This window comes from Pholcus phalangioides, unplaced genomic scaffold (genome assembly GCF_987345545.1).
Source record: "Pholcus phalangioides strain wild (caught in Gottingen) unplaced genomic scaffold, Ppha-v1.0 ptg000004l_1, whole genome shotgun sequence".
NCBI classification, from domain to species: Eukaryota; Metazoa; Arthropoda; class Arachnida; order Araneae; family Pholcidae; genus Pholcus; species Pholcus phalangioides.
The window spans coordinates 38,757,871-38,782,791 of NW_028301597.1; the positions used below are offsets into that span (position 1 = coordinate 38,757,871).

The following is a 24,921-nucleotide window of genomic DNA, read 5'->3' on the forward strand; positions in this document are numbered from 1 at the left end:
AAATTTATCAAACTTACTATAATAAAATACAAATACAAATACAAATACAACGCCACAACAGGCAAACCGCCCAACGAGGTGGCTGTACTTAAGAACATCATGGATCCCGAGCCCTTTTTTACCCTACCTACGAGCCCTACCTACTACTGCTACACCACACATGCACCCCGCCCACAACCCCCCGCGGAACCCCCCAACGAATCGGTACATGCGGGAATGTGTGTGTACGTGTAGTGAAACCTGACGTGAAGTTTGTTCCTGTGTAATGCTTGTTATGTGTCGTGCTGCCATCTGCCACCAGTTTTTTTCTAACTATGAGTGAAGTGTTATGATTGAATGATTTATCGTTGTAGGACTGTTGCTCTCTGTGGCGAGACTTTTTAACGGGGAGATCGGCTCGCATTTGCGCCTTGAAGTTGGAAACCACAGAAAACCAACTTCAACCGACCACCACTGTGGGGTTCGAACCCGGATCCTCGCATCGCGAGTCCGTCACTATAACCACTCGACCACCACAGTGGCCGGGTGATGTGCAAATGATCGGTGATTATGCATGATAACAATATTTATAAGATTTACCGCGTAACATTATTTTAAATCGAGTTTCACACATCAACTGATGCAATGTCTTGCGTGTCTGTCTGATCCTAAAACGAGAATAAAACTTTATAAAGCAAAGATTTTTTTTGGTTGGTGTACTTTTCCGATTTTCAATGCGTATTTGTGTAAGCCGACCGACTTCATTCCTGTCAAAAAATGTTTTCCTCCAACGCGACTGTAGGCTCACATCACAGAAACGCATTCATTTCGACATTATATATTTACTCCTTTACAATAAATAGTAAAATAGGTGGCAGCACCCACTGTTCGCGCTAACATTCATGAAAGTTTACGCTCACACTGAAAGTGTACCGCCAAAAAAAATTTTTATTCATTATATTTCTTAATTTAGAGCAGTGATTCCCAACGCGGGCGTTAACGCCCCCTGGGGGGTGGATGGAATGTTCCAGGGGGGCGGTAGAAGGTAGGAGTATAACATAGGATCCTATGGGTTAGATTGCGTTGGGGGGCGCTGGGAGAAAAAAATTTCTGAAGAAGGGGGTGATGGGACAAAAAAGGTTGGGAAACTATGATTTAGAGCAGTTTGTTAATTGCACACTTGTCTTAAAAAAGTATTTACGTTGCGCTCGTTACACAGGGTGTCCTGTGAGTGCTAGAACGATCTTTATGTCATCAACCCTCCGTCGTATAGGTATGGTTCCAATTTAAAACTCGGCAGGCTTTAAAAAATTACTCTGTACCAGTTTTGAGAGGAAAAATACAGTGCGTCACAAAATAAAAAAGTACAAATTTTTATACGGGTGTCCCTTGTTCTCTAACTTCCAATCAGAAAGTTGCTGTCCTGTTTCTCTTGATGCGGGGGCGGTGGCCCAGATCGATAAGATACTCACCTGAGGTACCAAAGGATGTTAAGAGGTGTCGCGAATTCGATACCCGGTTCGTCCTCGTCAGAAAACTTTCCTGACACAGGGTTACAACAGAAACGGTGACATGACCACCGAAAAAATTGCTACCGCAGGGAGTCCAACATCGAGGGGTTAGCGCACGCAACCTCTCGACGTATAAAAAAAAATAAGCCTGCCGTTCCGGAATTGGCAATAAATTGTAGGTCCCGGTCTAATTAGCCCTGGTGTGCAGAAAACGACCGTGGTGCGACAAAAATGATCAAATGAAAATGATCTCTTGATGCCAACAAAAAGAATTCCACGTTTCCAATTGCAATATTCCCTAAGATATTTGAATTCAAAAATTGGAGAGAAGTTCTGGAAGAACAGATGTCCTTTTCCCCAACTTTGATTCATTTTTGAATTCGAATATCTCAGCGAATGTTGCCCTTGGGAACTTGGAAATTTTTTTAATTGGAAGTTACAGGACAGGGGGACCGTATAAATATTTAGATTTTTTTTTATTTTATTACACTCTAGTATAGGGTTAATTTTTGAACGCCTTTTGAGCATTCTTGAAATTGGAATCATTCCTCTACGGCTGACGGTTAATGAGATAAAAGCCGTATTAGCACTTACAGAACACCCGGTATATCCATCATTAATTTCCACCGATTTACGAAAAAATTCTCACGAATCGATAAATCGCCTTATCTTCATTCGCACTGGAATATGAATTTTCTAGAAGAAAATTTAGGAAATATATATGTAAATTTCTTCAGTAAAGTTTCTACGAAAAACCGAACGAAAAAAGTGCTGAGTCTGAATGAAAAAAAAAATCGATATGAAATTCGATTTTGTAATATTCAAATGAATTTCTGATTTCAAATGTACGGAATAGAATTTTCCGCATTCAATTCCGTATCTCGAAACATTGTCAACTCTCCAGAACGGCACGAGATGGCAGTTTGAGTGTTTAGTGATTCTATTCACATGTTTCTTTGGCGGGACCCATTCGAAAAATGACTTCGTCTTCAAGAGCACACGACGTTGTTGCTGCAAATAGTGGATATTGTGAAAATATCGTATGTATTTCAAATTTTCCTTTTCAGCGCCAGATGTTGTAAAAATTTGAAACAAATTTTGAAATTCCGTCTGACAGAGTTTACTATTCTCCCGATCACCAATACAGAAAACTGTGCATTTCTATCATTTCTCGAGTTTTTTGGGGTTTTTTTTTTTTAATTTTCTAATGATTTCGTAAGTTTTGGGACACCCTGTATGAATATATAATATCAGAGAACACACTTTTATTCACCAACTAAAGCTCACTATATAAGGTGTATGGAATTTTACTGGACAACCGTCGATGCTAGATGCATATTTCCAATTAGAAAAAGTATCCAAATAACGCCTGGACTTCAGATATGTTAATCATGTTCGAATGGGTTGTACAGTTATTTAAAAAATTAACTTTTTATAGAGTCCCCCTTGTGCCCAAAAATCCAGTTAGAAAGATGTTGTGCCCTGTGTTTCCTGATGCTAGGAAAAATATTCCCCATTTCCAAGTGCAATATTCGCTGAGACATTCAAATTCGAAAAACGAATGAAAGTTGGGAGGGAAAAAAACAGCATTAAATGCGAGTAAAAACGATTTTCCATCATTTCATGCAGTTTTTCCCCCAACTTTTCACTGGGTTTTGAATTAAAATGTCTCAGCAAGTAATGCCCTTAGAAACGTGAATTTTTTTTTTGTTGTTGTGGGCATCAGGAGAGCCAGAGCAACAACTTTGCTACTGGCTTCTTTAGCACAACCCCCCTTGAGTCCCTTGCAACATGATATATCTGAGTACTGCACATTATATATATTTGGATACTTTTTCTAATTGGGAGTATGCCTCTTTTAGGCCGAGATTACACTGTGAAAAAGTGCTTTTATAAAACTTGAACAATAAAGCCAATACGCTGATCGATTACATTCGAGCAAATGCAACCAATCAGTTTATTGGTGGTATTTTTGAAGTTTTATAAAAGCACGTTTACAGTGCAATCACGGCCTAAGGCCGGGATCACACTATAAAGGTTTTGTAAAAGGTCTTTGATAAAACTCGAAAAATTCAACCAATAAGATCACCGGTTGCATTTGCACGAATGTAACGGATGCGCTTATTGGTTGAATTTCTCCATTTTTATAAAAGATCTTTTATCAAAATTTTATAGTGTAACCCCGGTCTAAGATCAACAGTTTGCCAGTAAAATATCATACGCCCTGTTACCTAGTCACCCTGTATAATAGATTTCTCTCTCTCTCTCAAAATGATACGAGAATCCTCATAGTGGGACCATGGGGATCGATCCAGGGATTCCGCAATGAAATCCGTCAATTATCCACCAAACCACACAATAACAGTATTAAAAAACTGCAGAGAAATCCCGAGCAATATTTAATAAAACGTGGAAAATAAATTCCCAACTAGGTAATCCCCAAAAAAAAAATATATATATATATAGGCCTAAAGAATATAAGTTAATCAAGCTAGAGAGAAGCTTCTTCTAGACAGAATAAAAGTCTATTTCCCCGATTCGAGAATATCCAATTACAAAATAAGAGCGGTAATATAATTACTTATTGATTCCAACAATGAGGAATTCTCATTAACAAGAAAGGATCGCAGACGCTATTGTCATTCAAATATTCTTGCGCGAGTGTAGACTATAATAGCACGAATAAATACGTTCAATAAAAGTTTGTTACGGTTCGTGGGAATCGATATGCAAATACAATACGGACAAACAAAATATCGATGAATATTTTTTTTTTGCTGTATAATAAATACAAGGGGGAGTATTAATATTGTTATTGCATTTTTTTTACGTGATTTATTTTCGCTGACAAAGTTATATTTTGGATGTCGTATTACTTCCGGAATATTGTATGTCAGGCGTATGAAGGAATAAATTCAATTTTAATGTCGAAATACAATATTTTATTGGTCTTTTACGGTTTCCGAAAACATGTTTTATGATTTTTCTATCGTAGGGGGAAAAAGGAGAAAAAATTCTTAAGTAGCTTATAATGAGCGCGTGCGTCCTTGTTGTGGAAATCGTTATTTGAGATCATTATTTGCTTTGTTCTATTTTCGGACTCGGAACTTACACAGACTATAAGTGACCGAAGTTCTGGAGAATTGTTGCGTTTATAATGATTTCTTGAATGTTATAAGGATCCTTGAAAATAGATTTCCTTCAAAATTTTTGAATTTTTTCTTGTATTCATTGGACATGAAAGAGTCTGAGCAAGACATATAATTAGGGGTTCTTACGTAGCTGAATGTTATTCAAAAGTCCTTATTTTGTTTTGGACATCTTTTTCTCATGGTCCAAATAACGTATATACTAAGTTTCAATGAAACGCGTCACTACATAAAGACGCTACATAAATTGGGTGGCGCTACATAGATCGGAGTATTGTCAGTATAATTGGTCGTATTCGTGTTGCTCACCGCATAAGATGCTAAGCGAGATGGCACGGGTGATCCCTAATTGTATATATCCCCTCCCCCACAATACTTCTATTTTGTATATTTTCATTAAAACCACTGGAGCGAGTGAACTCAACCCAATAAAACTGATGCTGGCTTCTAGTCCGCAAGTTATACCAATGCTCATATTGGTTGCTCACCAATAAGGTGTTAAGCGACATGACACGTTCCGATGGATATTTTATATTTCACACAATAAGATTCCCATTTCGTGTTTTTTTTTTATCCTGTGTATATAGTATCGCACACCTCCATCCTAATATGTGTGCATTCATCCGTCTTAACGAAACCCTGAAACTTTTCAACTCCCAACCCAATCTCCTTTGGAATCACCACAAAATTTGTTAATCGCGACAGTCCGGGGAAAATATGTGGTAAAAAATTTTTGTTTATTCTTTTTTTTTGATACAAAATAAAGTGTTCCAGACTCTGCCACGAAGTTGGGTTAGAAGAGATCTTAGCAACGGGATATAAGTCCAGTGGCAAAGTTCTAGCGTTTATTCATTCATTGTCCATATAATTGAACGGACACTACTCATCTATACTGACTATAATGGACTCTTTTATTTCATCCTTATGAGAGCAACAAGAGACAGTTATGTATGAGGACGTAAGTTAGATACAGTCAAAACATGGCAATAAGTACTACAAGAAATTAAACAACAAGAGCAAATATGTTTATAAAAATAAATGTTTTAATAAATTTTTTCTTGGCTTTTTCATCTGTCGTAGGCTTAAGCAAAAGACTCTCAGGAATTGCAAAGAAAATAAAAAAATCAAAACTCATACAACAGCTGCAAAGAAGAACAATCATACAGTGTGTAACCAAACTGATGCTCAGAACTGTAAAAGTCGTGGTTGAATTTGCAAAGCAAACAACTTTCACCATACAATGTGGGGTCGGCAAGCTAGCGGCGAACCGTGAGAAGACGCTTTCTTTGAAGTGGATGAAACGTCGCCTTCCGCAGAACCCGTCGCATCAGCTGCTATTCGCCACTGATGTGACGTCTGTATTGCAGCTGGTGATCGCTCATTGTTGTGAAGTTTTCGCATTCGTTGTAAAGTTTTCGCATTCGTTGTAAAGTTTTCGCATTCGTTGTAAAGTTTTCGCATTCGTTGTAAAGTTTTCGCATTCGTTGTAAAGTTTTCGCATTCGTTGTAAAGTTTTCGCATTCGTTGTAAAGTTTTCGCATTCGTTGTAAAGTTTTCGCATTCGAGCGTTTGCTGTAAAGTTTTCGATAACAAACATTATTTGTCCTTTATTATTCGTTTTTACTGTGTTCCCCATTTTCGACACGCAAGCGCCCTCTCGTGACTCGCCTCTTGCTTTCCGGCTTGATGAAAGTCGCTCATTTTGGCGAGTTATATCACCCGTTACAGTTCGGACCATCAGTTTAGTTATACACTGTATATTTAGCCACAAAAAGTTCGGTGGAGGAGGTCGGCGAATACGGAACGCGACCATGTCTGCTGGGTACACTGGCTCGACAACCTTTCATGTAATCAACTGTTTCTTAATATTTTGCAATAAAATATTTATCACAAAACGCCCGAAAAATACCCTAGTTTTTTTTAATAATTATAGTAATGAAGTTTAATTAGTTAATTTTTAATAGCCATACGAGTATGTCCATCTCTCAATAACCATCTACATCTCGGCTTCAAAATATATGAAGGTTTGAGACTATTAAAATTTATGCTAATGACACTTACGTACGAATTCTAGGATCACCGTCAAGGATTAGCACGAAACGAAGCTGGAAATACATAAAATGCGCGAAAATTCGAATGACCCCATTCAATTAAAATGTGTTCCGGATTCCGTGAGAATTCTATATGCTTGATTAAACAATTTTAATTCAATATACCATAACCCACTCGAAATAAATTTTGATGAGCATCATATAAAGACTAGATATCTTTCGAGTTAATTTACGTGCATATATGATTGAATATCCTAATGGTAATTCAGAACAAAACTGAATTCCAAGATGGATTACGCGGAAATTAATTAGGAGATTCCGTCTTGGAATTTGGTTTTTGAAATGAATTAGGTTTCGGTTCGAGGATCATAAATCTTCGTTTCCCGAGACAGTGTTTCACGTTTCATGCGCGTAAATGTGTCTCAAGTCATAAACTTAAGACATGGCCCGTCTTTGTGGTTATGCGTCGTTATCCGAAGGGGTTTTGAATTCGTCGTTTCTTTGAGTCTCTTTTGATGAATTTGCTCCGTTTTGAGAGTCATTAAACTCTTCAACATTCTCTGATTAAGGAGACATTCGTACGAAATGGAGCCTTATTTCAGTAATAACCCCCCCTATGAACGTAGCTGGAGTTTTAATTTGCATATTTTAGCAACAAATCCCAGACAGTGAGCCACGAGATCCGTCGGGGTGTGGGAGAGATATTTTTTGATGGCATTATATTGCACATGGTAATAGACTTTTATGTGTAATGTAAGAGATTTTAATCTCTAAATTACCCCTCTATGGTTCACCCCCATAAAAACATATTGGATTTTTTTTCCTGACGTAAATGGGCTCTGTTAGCATACGTTCAGCTGAAATAATATATCAACAATGGTATGATACCATTTTTTTGAAAAGTTAAATACTGTGGAATCTTCCGTAACGGATATTCCTCGTTAATGAACACTTTTCTGATCCCCAGTCCCGTCGAATAGGACTTCAAAGTATTTTACTCTTCGTTAGAGACACTCCCGATATCGGAAAGTAAAATCAGGCAACTGTATTTTTTTCGAAACTCTAATTTATTCATTTTTGGTCATAAACCGAGAAATTTCCATATTCAACTAAAATTACGTTAGATTCCAAGTTGTGTTGGTAAATATGATAAATCGTCAATTAACAACTTAATTAACTGAATATAACTATGGTCCAGGGTTTAGAATTCGAATGGTAATGTTGGTTTTGTTCGTTCGCAATGTGTGAAGAAAGCCAGCATTACAAGACTGATAATGTTATGAACGCCTCTATCTTCTTCACACACTTATTTTAACTTAATAATTTATTTTTATATATTTTTATTGCAGAATACGTGAAGTGCACGCATCGAGTGCGAGAGGAAAATAATTAATTGGTTTAATGAAGAGAATGAAGGGTATATATAACTTTTTCCATATTTATCAGATTTTCAAACTTCATTTGGGAATTGTGCATAATTGTTGCTAAAACTGATAAATGTTGTGAAATTTAATCAAACTTTCTTTATATCGAGACGATTGGTAATTATCCATAACCACCGATGTATCACTTTTACAGTAAAATATAAATTTTTAATTAAAATGTAAGGAACCAAAATTGATGCCGAAGCCAAACGTCGCGTCGTGTAAATGTGAAAGTCGAATAAACGAGGCTCTACTGTAAGTCGTACCTTCCCATCAGAAGACACTCCCCGTTAGCGGACAACATTCCCCCCCCCCCATTTGTGTCCGTTATCGAGAAGTTCTACGGTAATCGAGTTTTGGCATGTAATGGGTGGGCTATATGGGCATTCTCTCTGAATGAATACATGTTAAATAAAACATATCTATGAATTTTTATAAAAATTTAAACCGGACCTTCTTTAACAAATCAAATCTAATAATATACCAATTAAACTAATAACAAATTAAATATACGTATCCCAAGTATACTAATTCTGTTTTGTATCGCCTATTTTACGCCCCTGGTGATTTCCATCTTTTGTGACGCAAGATTTTCGAACTCCACGGAATTCCACGAGAACAGTTTCACGAGATATACGAAATGCCAAAGGAATGCCGAATCATTGAACGTTTACAAAACTCTGCTTTAGCGCATATTGAACGGCAAAATGTGTTTAGATGGTGTATATTTTTAATAAACTTAATGTAAATAAATAACAAATACCGTAAGTAACAGCTTTCTTATTCTAAAAAGCAAAAAAAAAAAAATAAGTGATAAGCAGCCATGAGAAATACTGAATATGAATATTTTACAATACTGTATCATAGAAGACTGAATTGCTAAACTTTATTTTCAACATCAATATAAATTAAAGTAACGACCAAGAACCAAGATCACAAGTTCTCCATTATGAAGATAAATATTTTCGAGAGTAATTTATAGTCCTTTGAATAATCCAAGAATTTTGGATAATAATCTTAATTATAGATATGATCATGCAGTGATAATTCATGATTTTAAGAAGGTTATTCAATTATATCGGAATATTTTAAACCATGATCGAATTTAACCACCTCACTGGCATTGACGAGATATCTCACCTTCTTAAAAGCCTCTTTTTTTTTAGAAAGCCCAGATTTAATATGGATAAAGCTGATTTCTAAACGGAACATATTTTTCTATTTCCCCCTTTACATTTCACCTAAAAATTTGAATTTTTTAAGTCTGAATTTTTTAATGAAGATTATTTGGCACTTGGTGTTTCTGTTTTTTTAGATATTAGACCAGAAATAAATATTTCTAAGAATCAATTTGCAAAAATTAATTCTTCAAAATATATATAAAAATTGGTATTTCTTTATGAAAAACCATTACCAGCAACCCTTTCCATTTCATAACTTTCTACGGTCTCGCGTATATTTAAATATATGAACAGTAATTTGCATGACAAATATATAGTAGTCAGTTATATGCCGATTTTTTTATCTAATTCTTTTTGGATATTTCAGGAAAAATGCACGTTTTATTGTCATTTCAATAGAAAATACGACTATACAAGTACAATACTTCTTATACTTAGGAAGAGTTCAATTCTCGTTGGTGTCATTTTTTGAGAGCTGCTAAAATTTTACATATTCGGATATTTATAAAATCACACAAAATCGAGAGTAACATTCATGGTAACAACTATTCAACACTGCTAAGCGAGATTTTATCTGTTTATAGATAGCATTAAAACCACAGCAGAAAACTGTATATTTTACCTTCAAAATTAGTCATTTTATCCAATTAAAAAAATCCACTCTAATTAATTAAATTTCTGTTTTTATGTATTAACAGCACCCATCTACATCCGCATTTTCTAAAGGAAAATCCAATACGTTTTAATGGGTCGAACCATAGAGGGTTAAGGTCCCATTATTGGTGAATAAACATGCGGATTATACGATGACACAATCGAAATATCGCAATTAGCTCCTCTGGATTATACGCTGGTAATTACGTTAATTAAACATCGAAGTCCTACTTAATTCTTAAATTTCTACGGAAAAATTAAACACTTACTTCTAGAGTGTAACTGGACTTCCTGTAGAAGACTCTTGTAGTTGGTTTTATTGCTGCTCTCGTCGAAACCCCTGTAGAAAAACTTCTTTTTACCCAGAGAAGCGTACACAGAACCCAAAGTGAAGTAACAGTTAGAAAAACCCTTGACCCTGTCCTCGAAATTGTGGAAAAGAAGCGCCACGATGCTCCAATGGAAACGTCTCAGGACCTGCAGGAATATTAATCCGATATGGCTGTAGGAACCGTTCATCCGCGTCAAAAGCCTGAAATTCGGATACTTGTGGTCGAAGTGGTTGATCTGGCCGGTCGCGGTCAGCACCGGCAACTCCCAGACCGTAGCGAAACGCGCGACCGGTGCCAGGACGTACGGGCAAACGGGGCCCAGTAGGACATCGGCCAGCCCGGCGTTGTAGAGATCGACAGCCGCGAGCGGCCCGTAGGCCGATGAGCATTGGGTATCCCTGTGGAGCACCTCCATCTGACGACCACCTTGCTTTAGCAGGTTCCTGACGGCGTACTGCACGGCGGGCAGCACTTTGTTCAGCGAGAACGGCATGGAATCGTCATCGGGTGCTAGAACTGCTAGACGAACGGGTCTGTCGTCGATCACGGCCGACGAAGTCGACGACAATCGACTCACCGACACCATGAAGATAAAGACTCGTAAAAACATTGTCGCTCAACAAGTTTCTCTCAGTATTTATCAAAGTTTTTTGCTTTAAGCTCCCACGCAATAAGTACTTGTAGCGTCGAAAAGTTTCTCAAACCTTTCGGGAAACTAATCAATATTCCCCCTTAGTTCTCTCGTCACCGCCCACAACAAAATATTTAGTCATTTATATATCGGATAAATTCCGTATTTTTCTCTCGAACTTTTCAGTGGTGTGCACGCGTGAGTTTGACAGACACACCTGATACGAACAAAGCCAAGAAACTCCCGATGATAACAAGCGGAGTGTTTTGGATGAAGATCCCGGAATAAACCGAATTCCATCAGAGATCTGCGGAAAAGTGGGAGAACCTTGGCGACAACTTGACTCTCGATCCTGGCATGTGGCGGGAATCGAGCCACACATCAGCCAATCAGATAGAAATTCCTCTCATGTATAACGTAGTTTCAAAACAAAAACTACCTTCCGCTTCGATCGGGAAACTTTTAAAAAAACTTACAATTGTAATTTGTTATTGGGTTAATTTACGATTAATATATATCGATCGGTACAGATACAGTCAAATACGTTGATACCGTCTTTACGGGTATAAGTTTAATAATATATAATTACCGTAAGTTTAATAATTAAGTCCAGATTTGAAACAGTGTTTCTCAACCTTCCTGAACCCAAGAACCGGTAAAATGCTTGAAACAATTCGACGGACAATTGGTGTCCCGTATTACGGGACATTTTAGTTCTTTCGAATTGTTTTATACGTTTTGTCCCGTTTTTTCAACGATACTTACTTGACTTTGTAATATTTATTGAAATCGGAAATAAAAATTGAATTTTCATAACTTATTATGATAAATATAGTTATAAATACAAATATTCATTTACATATGTCAGGTTCAACGTATCCTCAATTTTTCAGCGATTTTAATTAAAATAGAGGATTTTGTCGACTTATGGCAACGTTTCTGATGACAATTGTCCATGTCCCGTATTTTATCATGTTTAAGATTTTTCTCAATGAAATATAGTTATCTGATCATTTCAACGTTTTTCTCTTCAAATAAATTTCTGTTCACGGCTATTTGTAGCAGCTCTTTATTTCTGCACGTTTCACCCATTTTTGCAGTAATTAGCCAACTTGTAAATTGCATTTTTTGACTACAATTAGTGATATCCCGTGTTTAGGATCGCAGTTTCCCGCATTTTCCTTGATGAGGTACGGTGAACTTGAATATGAAGGTTCAATTTTTATTTGAAACCATATGGATATCACTAATATGAATTAAAACAACCAAAAAATTTTCATCAAGGTACAGTCGAGTTATCAAGTCTGCCTGTGGACCACCTATGCCAGTGTTGGCCAACAGCTGGTCCGCGAAGTGATTTTGTGCGGCCCGCGACAAGCCGAAAAACTATGTATTAGGTTTTTCATATTCGTTTCGAATGAGAAATTGTGGTTAATGAAGGAAAAAAATTATTTCTGATTTGACAAAAACAATTTTTATATTTTCATATTACAAACACACCCACAAAACCTTTTTAAATACACGGGCCACATGACTGATTGCAGAAACCTACTGTCACAGTTATGGAAGTAGTAGCAGTAGCAGATTTTCTTGCGCAATCGTTGGAGATCAGTGATGACCTCGACGTGATATCTCGACAAGCAAATTATCCCTCAATTTTTTTTTTTTTAACTTTTTCCATAAGAATACAAAACCAATGTGGTGCCGTCTATTGGTAAAAATATTCAGTCAAGAATTTAGCTGGGAAAAAAAGCAAACTAGAAAAGCGTTGCACGAAATTGGAAAAAAAAACAATTTTAAAATATCAAATTATTATTTTGATGAACTTTAAAAAAACGTTCTATGAAGTAACATTCCCCACTCCTCTCTAGTTAAATCATTAACATTCATAATTTTCTAAAAGGAAAGAAAGATGAATAAGTTTATAAAAAATAAAATTTATTTAAAACATATGGTACAAGTAAAAGCATTTCACAAACTGGGGTTTTAATGAACCAGAAAAATCCGAGACTGAAGTTCTGTTGTACCACAAAAATGTTTCACTTGCATTCATTTTGCTAACAAATAAATTCCAGGGTCCTAATTAGCAGAATTTTAGCGGAGCCCAAAATGGATTTATCTCGGGCTTTCACTGTTGCAAATTTTACAGTATAAAACAACAACAACAAAAAAAACAATGTGATTCATCCAAGGTCCCCAAAATGAAACCCGTCAACTTCTCCGTGGAGCTACCAACTTGGAAGCTTGACGGACATCCCCTATGTGAGGGGCCACGAAAAATTTTCATTTATATTCATTTTAACAACGAATAAAATCCAGGACCGCCCCTCCCCCTCCTAACAAATTACCCGGGACCCAATACTCAGATTTTTAGTCGGGGTGCCCAACTAGATTTATCTCGGACTTCTGCTATTGCATGCTAAATAACAAAAATCACTGAGATTTATCCAAGCCCCCCCGAAATGAAACCTGTCAACTTTTCCATGGGGGGTTTCCCCCAACCTTCCACCTGGAGACTTGTCGGACATCCCTCCCCCGTAAGTGAGACGAAAAAGTTTTATTTGCATTCATTTTAACAACGAATAAAACCCAGGGCCACTCAATCAAGAAGCCGGGACCCAATTCACAGATTTTTATGGCGGGCCCAGACTAGATATATTTGGGCTTCCGCTTTTATAAATTTTTCAATGTTAAACCAGCAACAAAACAATGAGATCCGTCAAAGGCCATTGGAAATTAGACCTTTTAACTTCCCCATGAAGGTATATGTGCCATTCCACGCCCTGGGTACCCCGACCCTGTGTGTTGCAAGCACCGGTGATATATGTATATTATACATACCTCTCGGCATGGCCTCCACAAGGGCAGGGCTCACAGGCGCCAGAATAATTCTTACCACTTTTTGATTTTTCACATTATGAATCAACTACAGAGGGGCCTGTGAAAAAGCTTGTTTGGAGGGCCCAGCCTTGGGACCCTGTTGCAGGATATGGGGGCCACGCCTTTCGGTACATACACATAATTTGTTCTCGATGGATCAAGCGGTTCCCGATATATTCAAGAGTTAAATGAAAACTTCACCAAAAAACGTAAAACCGATTTCCGTTGAATAGAAACAGGCCCTATTCGAGTCTGTGATTTTCTACAGTCAAATCCCGTTATAACGAACTTCAAGAGACCGGACAAATCACTACGTTATAACGAAATTTCGTTATAAAGAAATTCTAGGTTTTTGCACATTGTTCTCTCCTATGTATACTTACCTGAGGGATTATAGGGATTATAAAAGTGTTCTTTTCTAGTGTAAACTTATGGAGGGGGAAGGGGTGGTTAGAAAAAAACGTGTTCGTTAAAACGAAATTTTCGCTAAAACAGTATTCGTTGAAACGGGATTCGACTGTATTAAAGTCGAATAGATTACGAGTAGAAATTTAAGATATTAACCTCTTCATCAATATATTGAAATCCACTTCTAAAAAAAATTCTGAAAAATACCGCAAAAAAATCGAAATACTAAAAAATGCATCGTTATACCCGAGTACATTGCAATTCACGTTGACGTTAAAAACATAACGTTCATTAACATAATTACACTAGAGATGACCAACGCTTCTATGACACGAGCTGTTCTTCATTACGATGCTTTCATCTTAATAGCAGCGATTCTTCTTCATCGAAATTTTCAGAAAAAATTCATTCATAATTAATTAATTACGTTATACTCAAGTGCAATACCAGTCACAATTAAGTATAATTAACGTGTAAAATCAAAAATATTCTCTCAAATAATAATCACCAATTAATTAACAACCTAATGTATGTCACATTAAGTAAACAAAAATAACGAAGTCGACTCTAACATTAATCCTAAGGAACAAATCTCCATGTTGTGAGTTGACTAATCAGTGGGAAAATCTTTAAGAACATCTCGTTAGTTTTCTGGTTTGTTTTTTCGAACCTCGAATTAGATTTTTAGCGTTGTTTCCCCATTTGCGGTACATTGTGAGTAATTAAGAATTCGCGGCTGATAAAAATTATAAGTTAATTAACTAAATAGTAAGTTCCATCGCTCGTTTTATTAACCGTGTTTTGTTTGGTTTTGATTTTGCTCTTCCTCGTAAATCCCATCGGCGGTTTTGGTTTTAACGCGTCGGCTTTAAAATTTTTCCGACGACAGAAATAATCTCCTTTCAAACTCACAGAAAAGCTTATTTTTTTATAATTTCGTTTTATTTCTGATACATTTGCTTGATTTTAAATCTCGAGGGGGGAAAGGGATTAACGTCATTCTTGTTTCTTAATTAAATGTCTGAAGCCGTTCGTTGGATTTGATCTACCGCAGCGCCGCCCTTTATCAGACGTCGGGGCTCCGGTGCGAAAATAATTTCGGGGTCGCTCTTTTAGTTCAGATTTTGTATTTTGTACAAGGGGGAACCAGACATTCACGCATTATCACAGAATATACACACGTGAGATGGTAATGTTCGTAACTGTCCGTTTCCGGCTAACCTACATAGGTTCAAATCAATCCCCGGTGATAAATATGCATGTTCGGCCATAGGCACGCCTCTTTACTACACAACTCTATGCCCCAAGACAACGGCCTTCCATTTCTGTGAGCCAACTGAACATCGGCGAATACTTTGGCATGCATCCCGAAGCGGGAAGGTTCGAGAAGTAAAATGCGTAAACTGGTCCGCTTTCTACAGGAGCACCCTGAGGATATCAGAGCTACAGTCCCAGAACCAGATAGAGAGCCACTATAATAAGACGTCAACTACACCCAGACAGCGATCTCGAACATCTGTTTAGAGAAGAGGAGCCGGAGTAGAGAATAGAATGAGTCCACGCGGGCGTATGAGAAGCTGGATACAGGCAGCAATTGCTGACGAATGTCTTTGGATCAAATCAAACCCCACAGTGCAGCATTACTTCAGCCCTACAACAGATTGACAGTTTCCATTGATGTGATAATAACTGATTCAACGAAAATCTCTCCCTAAAGAGAAGCAGATCAAATTTTACCAAGAACTATTCTCGATCATGATGATTATTATAACGATTTCGTGAGTTATAACCTGTGATTTGTAATTGTTATTTATTTACATGAATCACCATTTTTCGATCATAAATTTCATACTCGTTTACTGGCGATGTGCGGTAATGGCACCTGCCCACGTATGTAATATATCTTTCTCAAGCACAATAAATGGTTAGGTTCCCTGGAAGCACCCGAGTCCCCACGGACACTTATATACACTTATATCACCGAGTGTGACAGAGCCTGAGAGTCTCTCGGTCACCTATCACAGAATATGCACGAATGATGGAAAATATCTATTCCCAGTGAAAATTCACAATTAATGATAGAAGCAATCCACGGATTGATGAATGTTCAGGAATTAATGAGAGAAGAATATCCCAGAATCGATGAAAATTCGGAATTAATGAGGGAGCCGCACGCAAACCCAAACACACACACACGACTCGAATTGTGCGCGCGTGTGATTGAAATTCAGAATTAATTAACAGAAATAATTCCAGAATTCAAGGAAACAGCTATTTTCTGGAATTTATGCCGAGATGAAGTCGGAAAGAAAAGTCACCTGGTCTCCAACGGGACACGAGCCCACGCCTTCTTGCATTACGGGAAAGAATGCCAGGTGGCTTTGCTTTCGGAGTTCGACTCGGTATGAAATCCAGAAAATATCAGTTTCCTTAATATATTGGGCTGAGAAAAAAAGCCGTTTATCTCGATTCCAGAATTGATGGGAATATAAAATTAATGAGGAAAAATAACTCCTGAATTCATGAAAATTCCAGAATCAAATCGGTTGAAGCTCAGACACTTTGTTTACAACGCGAAAAACAAATGTATTTGATATACGTATATTTCTTTGTTTTAGCGTAAGTGTAGGGCCCTGTGCAACAGCACCTGTCACATACCGGTGTTGCATATCGCTGTCAGAATCGGAAAATCTACCGCCGCTATGTTTGCACCCTTAAGTGGGAAAAGAGGTTAGCGTTGGCATCTTCAAGTAGAAATACTGTAGTAAAACAACTTTACAAGGCCACAGTCACTACTTCTAGACTACAGGTAGATAGATAATCGCACATGCAACACGTAAACATTCCTCTGGAGGAATGTCTAAAAAAATGGTTGCATAGAGGAATCTATTGTGCGTTTGTGAAACCCTAACGTATTTATCCGTGTTTGCGTTCCACTGGTGCTGCCCTCTGGCTTCAGTGTTTTGAAATGGAACCAGTAGGTGCCGAAATTTGCGTGTTATTTAAGTATCGTGTTGAAGGTCTGTCTGCCCTCAGCGGAGATGCAGTCTAATCCCCTTTTAACGAATGCTATTATAGCGAAAATCTCGTTTTAAAGAACACTTTTCTAATCCCCCTGGTAAGTATACATGGAACAATGCAAACACCTGGAATTCCTTTGTAACGAAATTTCGTTATAACGAAGTGATTTCTCCCATTTCTTGGAGTTCGTTGTAATGGGAATCAACTGTACTTTCAATGAGAGATATATAATGGGTAGCAGCCAGAGAGACTAAAGCCCATTTGATAGCTGCAGCAAAGTGCGCGGGGGAAGTTCTATAGAGCGAACATGCTCATATGCAAACGATTACATGGGTTTGATTGCATTTTAATCATTAATGAATATGATTTTTCCACATTTGTGGGGGGGGAAGAGGTAACCAGACCAATTTAGCTCACTCGCTACGACTCTTGTACACATATCGAGCCAGCTCACAACACTCGCCTCATTTCATTAGCTACACATCGATTAAACAAAAGTGGGAGGAGATAATCACGCTAATGTGACTCGCCCGTGTACAATACAACGCAAAATATTAAAGAAAATACTAGAAATACTGGGTTTTCTAAAGTTTGTGACAATATAAATACTGAATATATATTTTTGATACGTTTTGAGTAAAAAACTGGCGAACATTTCCCCAGCCACTGATGATTTGAAAAGCCGATAATAACACCGTCGGTCGCTTGAATGGAAATTCAGCCATCGGCATTAAATTTTATTGCCAAGCCATTCTCTCAGTTCTCGTTATCATTATAGTTATTGCTCTTCACATGGTGTATGATCTGCAGATGAACAATGCAATTGTTTTTTCACTAGTTTTACAAACATAGTGTGAACTTTATATGCAAAGGGCAGTTCCGAATCGAAGCCTAAAAAAAAAAATTATTATATGCTACATTAAACATCCATTCAATGGCAATATAATGGGAATTTGAACTTGAGAAGATAGTCATTATTTACAGATAAAAGGTAGTGTTACGTTTGAATAGTCCTTCTTTTAACCCCGTTATTAAGGTCTTGAGGTTATTGCAGTATTTCATTCTCGCTCAAACTCATTTTTAAAGTGGTTAACCATTCGAAATAATGACCGACACTATTTCCGTTATAAGGTATCTATCAAGACGTGTTGGATGACAGAATTTTGCTGTATTTGGCATATTTTAATGTGATGGTCCGTACACTGCACTGTCATTTAGAACAAACACCTGCATAGTTTATTTGAGAATGTAAGATTTGTGAATGGGATGGCGTACTATTTAAGAATTACTCATAATAATTTCAAAGATTATTAGGAATTCACTTGCGCATGTTCATTTAAAAGTTTTCTTTCGTCTCCGTCTCTTAACGCACAATTATCTGCACATCATTACAGTTATAGTCTATGGAATTGTTGTATACCTTATATATTACTTATTTAATAAAATTCCCTATACGCGACATCTCCTTGAGATGGGAAGCGGGGTGTGTCAGCACCTCCTAGAGATAGAAGGCCCCCGGCACGGGTTGCCATTAATGCCATTCAGACTACCTAGCAAGTTTGCCACATTTTCGTTTCTTCTTATTTCGGCGTACAATCTCCCTGATTGGCTCACAAATACCGCATGGTGATTGGATGTGGGGTCTAGAAATCGTAAAAAAAGTAGTTTAACAATTTCGCGGACTCCCGACGGAAATGCGAGAAAATTATTATATTATAAACAAATTATATTAGAATAATTTGTGGGCCGGCAAGGAAAAAAGCAGTATTAAGATACAAATGGGAGAAATAAATTTGTGGACCAGCAAAAAAATAGGAGAAACATGGGGAAAATAATTCGTGGTAACGGCAGAAAATAAATTAGAGAAAATATTTGCGGACCATCGAACAAAAAATAAGGAATGTAAATTAATAGGAGAAACATTTCGCGGACACAGGTGCGGACCTGCTGACGGCTAAAACAGAAATAAAAACCTCGTTTTCTCGAGAAGTATAGTATTTAATTAAATTTCAATTTATATCTATAGCGGGTATGTCAGATGGATGAAATGTTTTGCGGACCGGTAGGAAATTTCCACGCCCCAGCAGTGGAAGCCCAGCACTGGTTTAACCGTTTAAGCTTCATAGAAGAAATCACTAAATCCATTTTTCAAAATGTCCATATCTTTTTCAATCGAGTTGACCGTCTTCCGATTTTAAGCAGGTACAAACTTACGGAGTACAAGAAAAAGTGTTCCATTGAGAAATCAACTTTACAAAATATCTGGGCTTGTCAAAGCTAAAATGAGAGGCTTTTAAGGAGACGCGATATCTCGTCAATGCCGTTCAAAAGATTAACCCAGTGGTCCTCAATCTTTCAGTCATCACTAGCCAAATTTAACTTTCTACGAAGCCTGCGGGCCACCAAGTGATACCGGGGTATTCTAGGTTATTATACAGGGTTCTCCAAATTTATTGAGCGCACTTTTATTTGCTCTAAATTCATTTCTTTCATTAAATTTGAATTTTTATTCTCAATAATTCTGAAATTATTTCTATCAGTAATTTTGTAACTTTTTTTTTTTTCATTTACTATACATTTTTATCCATTATGCAATTATTTTTTTCAATAACCCCAAAATTATTTTGTTCAGTAACTACAATATTATAGTTTTCAATAAAACTTGAAATAGTTTTCTAAAATGATTTCTCTCATTAAGGTGTTTTTTAGCATTTCTGTAAGTTTTGTAATTATGCATACTTTTCGGATTCCGAATTTGTCCTGTCGGCACATGAATAAGCCCTATAATGAATCATAGGCCTCAAAAACTGTTTTGGCTCAGAGTGCCCCGAATTTGTTACCCACATTTCGAAGTGAAAATGGCCGATGCCCGAATTTTCATGTTATATTGTGCAGAGGGACTGCCTGCTCTGCACGTAGAATTCCGATGATCGAATGGATTGCAAATGAAAAGGTAAAAATGGTAAACGCGCGGTGTATAAGTGCTTAAAAAGTTTAGACGTTAAAATGTAAAAAAAATTTCACATGTTAAGTGTCAAATGAGCAATGTGCCTTATAGTTTTGATTTAATTTATTTATTTTAGTTATACTTGACTCTCCATACTTTTTGTGGGCAACATTTTTTTTCAGCCACCTCGTTGGGCAATTTGCCTGCTGTGGCTTTCGAGTTTGTTTTTAATGTTGCAACGTGAAAAGTGCCTGGTAGTCCTTCAAGTGGATCAAAAGATCATTTGAAGAAGTCGCAAATGTAATCGTCCTTACGGGCTGCAAAAAAGTGTTTTGCTATTTCCAACCGTTTTTCCTTTCGGCACTCAGTGTCTACCACTTTTACCCTTTAATGCACATGACTCATGTCAGTTTATCGAACCTAAGAATAACCCCATCAACAACAACTGATGAGTATTTTTTTAACTCCACATCGAATTTAAACACCAATTAGGGACACTCATAAATTTTTGGCTTAATATTTTAAAAGCACTTCCGACTTGAAGCTGAAATGGAACATTCAAAACCCTCTAAAAAGTGACTGTGTGTCGCGGTATGAGATTTGAAGATGACAGTGACGATTATGAGCTGGCGCATGATACTGTCGTGCTCATTATGACATATTCACTTCGATCACGCACTATCAGTGTCCAGGGGCGTCCATGTCCATCAAGGAACATGGCGAGAACAGCTGATGAAGGACGTGCTTCCCTAAACAATACTGGCAACGACCGATGTATGATAGTTACGATGCGGTACTCTGTTTATAGAGACGTTTATAGTGACTATTCGACCATGATTAAATTTGATACCATGATGGTGGTATGGTCGAAGGAGTCCGGCAACCCGGTAGAGTAATATTTCGTCATGTTAGTACTTCGCTTAGAGCAGCGGTTCCCAGTTAGGGGTGCCTGGACCCCTTCCCAGGGGTCCACGTATTTTCCCCCTTTTGTTGGGGGGTGGGTCCACGGCCCAATTGAATCGTTCGGCTGAACAACAGCGTATGCTGTCTTTTCAAACTTTATAGGAAACACAATAAAAGTCATCGCTGAATTACGGAGAAACACCTATTTACCTAAATTGCAACTGTGTAAAGTGGAATAGCAACAATATTGTAGGTTTCTGCAGAAACTTTGCTTAAGAGAACAGAAGCTATGTGGAACGTTATTCAGTCAAAAAACAGATTTCGCAAAAATGTAACGTGGACCGTTATTCGACCAACGCTTCAATTTTAGAATACAAAAATAACAAGTTGAAAAAAGTGATATAAACAAATGAATTGAAGAAAAATAAAAGTTTTAATTAAATTAACGTACCACAAAAATACCTCTACAACGTTGGTAGACTGCAGTAATAATATTTTTTGATGATTTTTGACAAAAAATTATACTCGCATGAAGCATTTTTAAGTCAATTAAAAGTGATTAATAAAGTCTCATTAAAAATAATTTTATATAACTTAAGTCTAATTATTCTTTTTATATTTTTTGGTTCTATCAAGGGTTTTCTAACATTATTCGACTTTGAGAAACAACAACTAATGTTAAGAATTTTACCCAAAAAAAATTTCATGGAAATTTCTAAAAAAAGTTAATACTTTTTCCTTTATGTATAATCAGTGAGTCTCACGCGATGTCTCTTTCTTACTCGCGAATTCTTCCCTTTTTCTCCAAAAGAAAAGACATTTCAATTCCCAGATACGGTCTCGTATCTTTTCCGGCCGTGAAGGAAATTACCAGAGTTAGACACTTTCTCCAATCCAAGACATTAACCGGGACAAATGGTCCGTTTTTAATAGAGACACTCGTGCACATCTCGTCACAATTCTCGGTGTCCCGAGCACTAAATTATCCAAGACTAAATTAAGCCTTCGTCAGAAATTATTTACAAATATTGTTCTGTAGTTAATTTAAAAATAATGAAATTCAAAATATAAACCGCGAAATAGCCATTTATAGATCAAGGAAATTGTTTTGAGGAAAAAGTTAATAATCTTTCTCTAAACCGAAAAAAAATTGATATCCTTTTCATATTCAGATGACGAATAGTTGTAAACTAAAGGACATTGTTTTCTTTATATTCACGTCATCGCTTTCATTTTCGGCCGTTTCCTTCAAAAATGATGCGATAAAAACGCATAATGTCTCATATAGACGCCCGCAACTAAACAAGGGAACCTTTTTATCATTTAAATAATTATGCGTAATTATGCCACCTAAAATTTATCTGAAAGACACGTATCCATTTATCAACTATGTCAAATGCACTTACATTATACTCACCACTATAAGTCATTCCTCCAAACTGTCCTACGTTGAAAATTTTTCTATCATCTCTCTTGCATATAAGTTTCATAATTAAGTACCGGGTGTGTCAAAATTTGCGTTCATCATAGTTTATAAATGTTCTTTTAAATTAGTATGAACTGTGTAACATAAAATAACCTATTAAACTTATGAATTGGAATAGTACCTTTAATCAAAGTTGAAAATGCTATAAATGTTGAAAATGATGGCCTTACCTTGGACACATGGGCACATTTTGTTTTAATAGATTGCTAGAGACTTTACAAAGTCTGGGAAAAATATTTTCCGATTTTGCATTAATTACACAAATACAAATACAAATACAACGCCATTAATAATTTTAGTCTTGAGTTCATCAATCCTATGTGGGTTATTGCAGCATGTCATATTTTTAAGATATCCCGAAATTTCGGTATTGGTCCACTAACACTGAACCCACGCATGCACTTCCTCCATATTCCTCTGCGAAATCTCTAACGAATTGGTACATATTGGAATGTGCGTGTACGTGTTGTGAACCAGGCGGAAGTTTGTTTCTGTAAATAATGCTCGTTATGTGAAGTGTCGTGATCAATTTTTCTAACTATGAGTGAAGTGCGATGATTGAATAATTCTTTGCTGTAGGTTGTAGGCCTGTTTCTCTCTACGGTGAGATTTTTCAAAGGGGAGATTGGCTCACATTCGCGTCTTGAAGATGAGAACAGCAGAAAACCAACTTCAGCCGATCACCACTGTGAGCACGGTAGGGTGGTGCTGGTCCACTGGAAATCCTTATATTGATCATGAATTGTGCCCTTACACGATTTTAATAAAAAATTGTGTTTGTTTCGCTACATCACGGCATTGAATTGTGGGGACGGTTTTTTTCGACTCCATTGTTGGCGCCAAGGTGTACACACTGAAATTATACCTGAATTCATTTCGCTGATGAACAGCCATAATGGTACTCCTGGATTCAACAGGACATTGCAACTTGTCACAGGAAAGTATACCAGTATTTTAACTGAATTTTTTGTCATCGTGTGGACCGCATCTTTCACCGGACTTGTAACCCCAGAACATTGGGGCTATCTTAAAATTGTGGTATATTACAGTAATCAACATACGATGAATGAACTCAAGATGAACATCATTAATTCAATATCAGACATTAATTCTGGAAGACTTCGTACAGTTTCGAGCAATCTGGTAAAATTAATGTGCCTGTGGCTGTGAAAAACGGCAGCATTTTCAACATTTATTGTAAATTCTAAGCTTTTAAAACTTTTATTAAAGGTAATGTTTCAGTTTATAAGTTCAATCTATTTGTTGTTAAATAGTCATATATTGATTGTAAAAAAAAAAGAAAACATTCATAAACTATGATACCGCGAATATTTTGATACACCCTGTATAATCAAGAAAGGGTATTTAATGAAATATTATGACCGTAAAAATATTTTTTTCTGTAGGCAATTTTGATAATAGCCATTTTATTTCTATAATAGATACATTTCATCATTTAGCGCAATTGGTTTTTGGATTGCATGGCTAATTATATTGATTCAATTTGGAATCATTTGCTAATGCCAGGTGAGGGTCGACCTTGTTATATAGGGTCTATAAGAAAGTCCTTTTATCCTTGAATAACTCGCGAACCGTTGATCCTAAAAGCATACTTCCAATTGGAAAAGTAACCAAATAGCATATAGACCCCAGATTTAAGAGGTTGTGTAATAAAATGAGAAAAAATTAACTTTTTATTTGGTCAACCTGTGCTAAAAAAACTCAATAAAAGAGTAAGTTGCTGCTCTGTCTCTGCTGAATCCAACAAAAAAAAAATCCCAGTTTTTTAAGAAGTATAATATTCGCTTAGATATTTGAATTTGAAAACACTGACAATGTAGAAAGCAGCATATGAAGCGTAGAATGAGCTTGTCCGTTAGTCGCGATTCTTTATGCGGTTCTTTCCCTAATTCTTGGTTTTTTTCGGTCAGAACATGTTATCTCCAAAAAATGGTTTTTTGTTTTAAAAGTATGTCTTGCTAATTATAGCTAATTACAAGTGAGATAAATGCACAAATAAGTTTATTTCTGTGTAATGCTTCTTATGTATAGCGCTAACATTGCCATCAATTTTTCTAACTATAAGTGAACAGTAATGATTGAAAATTTGTGAAGTTGTAAAATATTACTACTTAACCGTAGATGCATCTCATTGCACATTCCTGTGCAGAATATCTAACGAATCGGTATATGCCGGAACGTGTGTATTCGTGTATATGCTGGGCGTGTTTATGTTATCAGGGGAAAATACACACTATAAAAGTTTTATAAAAATTCTTTTATAAAATACATTCGAGCGAATATAACCAGTAGGCTTATTGGGTGTTTTTTTTTCAAGTATTTAGATATTTATTGAACTTTTAT

At 36.7% G+C, this 24,921-nt stretch overlaps 1 protein-coding gene across 4 annotated transcripts in view; it reads right to left on the reverse strand.

The window, feature by feature from the left end:
- LOC149087388 (atrial natriuretic peptide receptor 1-like) overlaps positions 1-24,921 on the reverse strand; it is a 435,567-nt gene that overhangs the window by 387,793 nt on the left and 22,853 nt on the right. For 2 of the 4 annotated variants that reach the window (XM_089231471.1, XM_089231470.1), the window contains exon 1: positions 10,219-10,987. The exons of the other annotated variants lie outside the window; for them this stretch is intronic. In XM_089231471.1, the coding sequence (XP_089087597.1) occupies positions 10,219-10,891 (673 nt within the window). In that variant the 5' untranslated portion in view covers positions 10,892-10,987. Of the gene's footprint in view, positions 1-10,218; positions 10,988-24,921 lie in introns of those variants that run through there. 4 annotated transcript variants of the gene reach the window in all.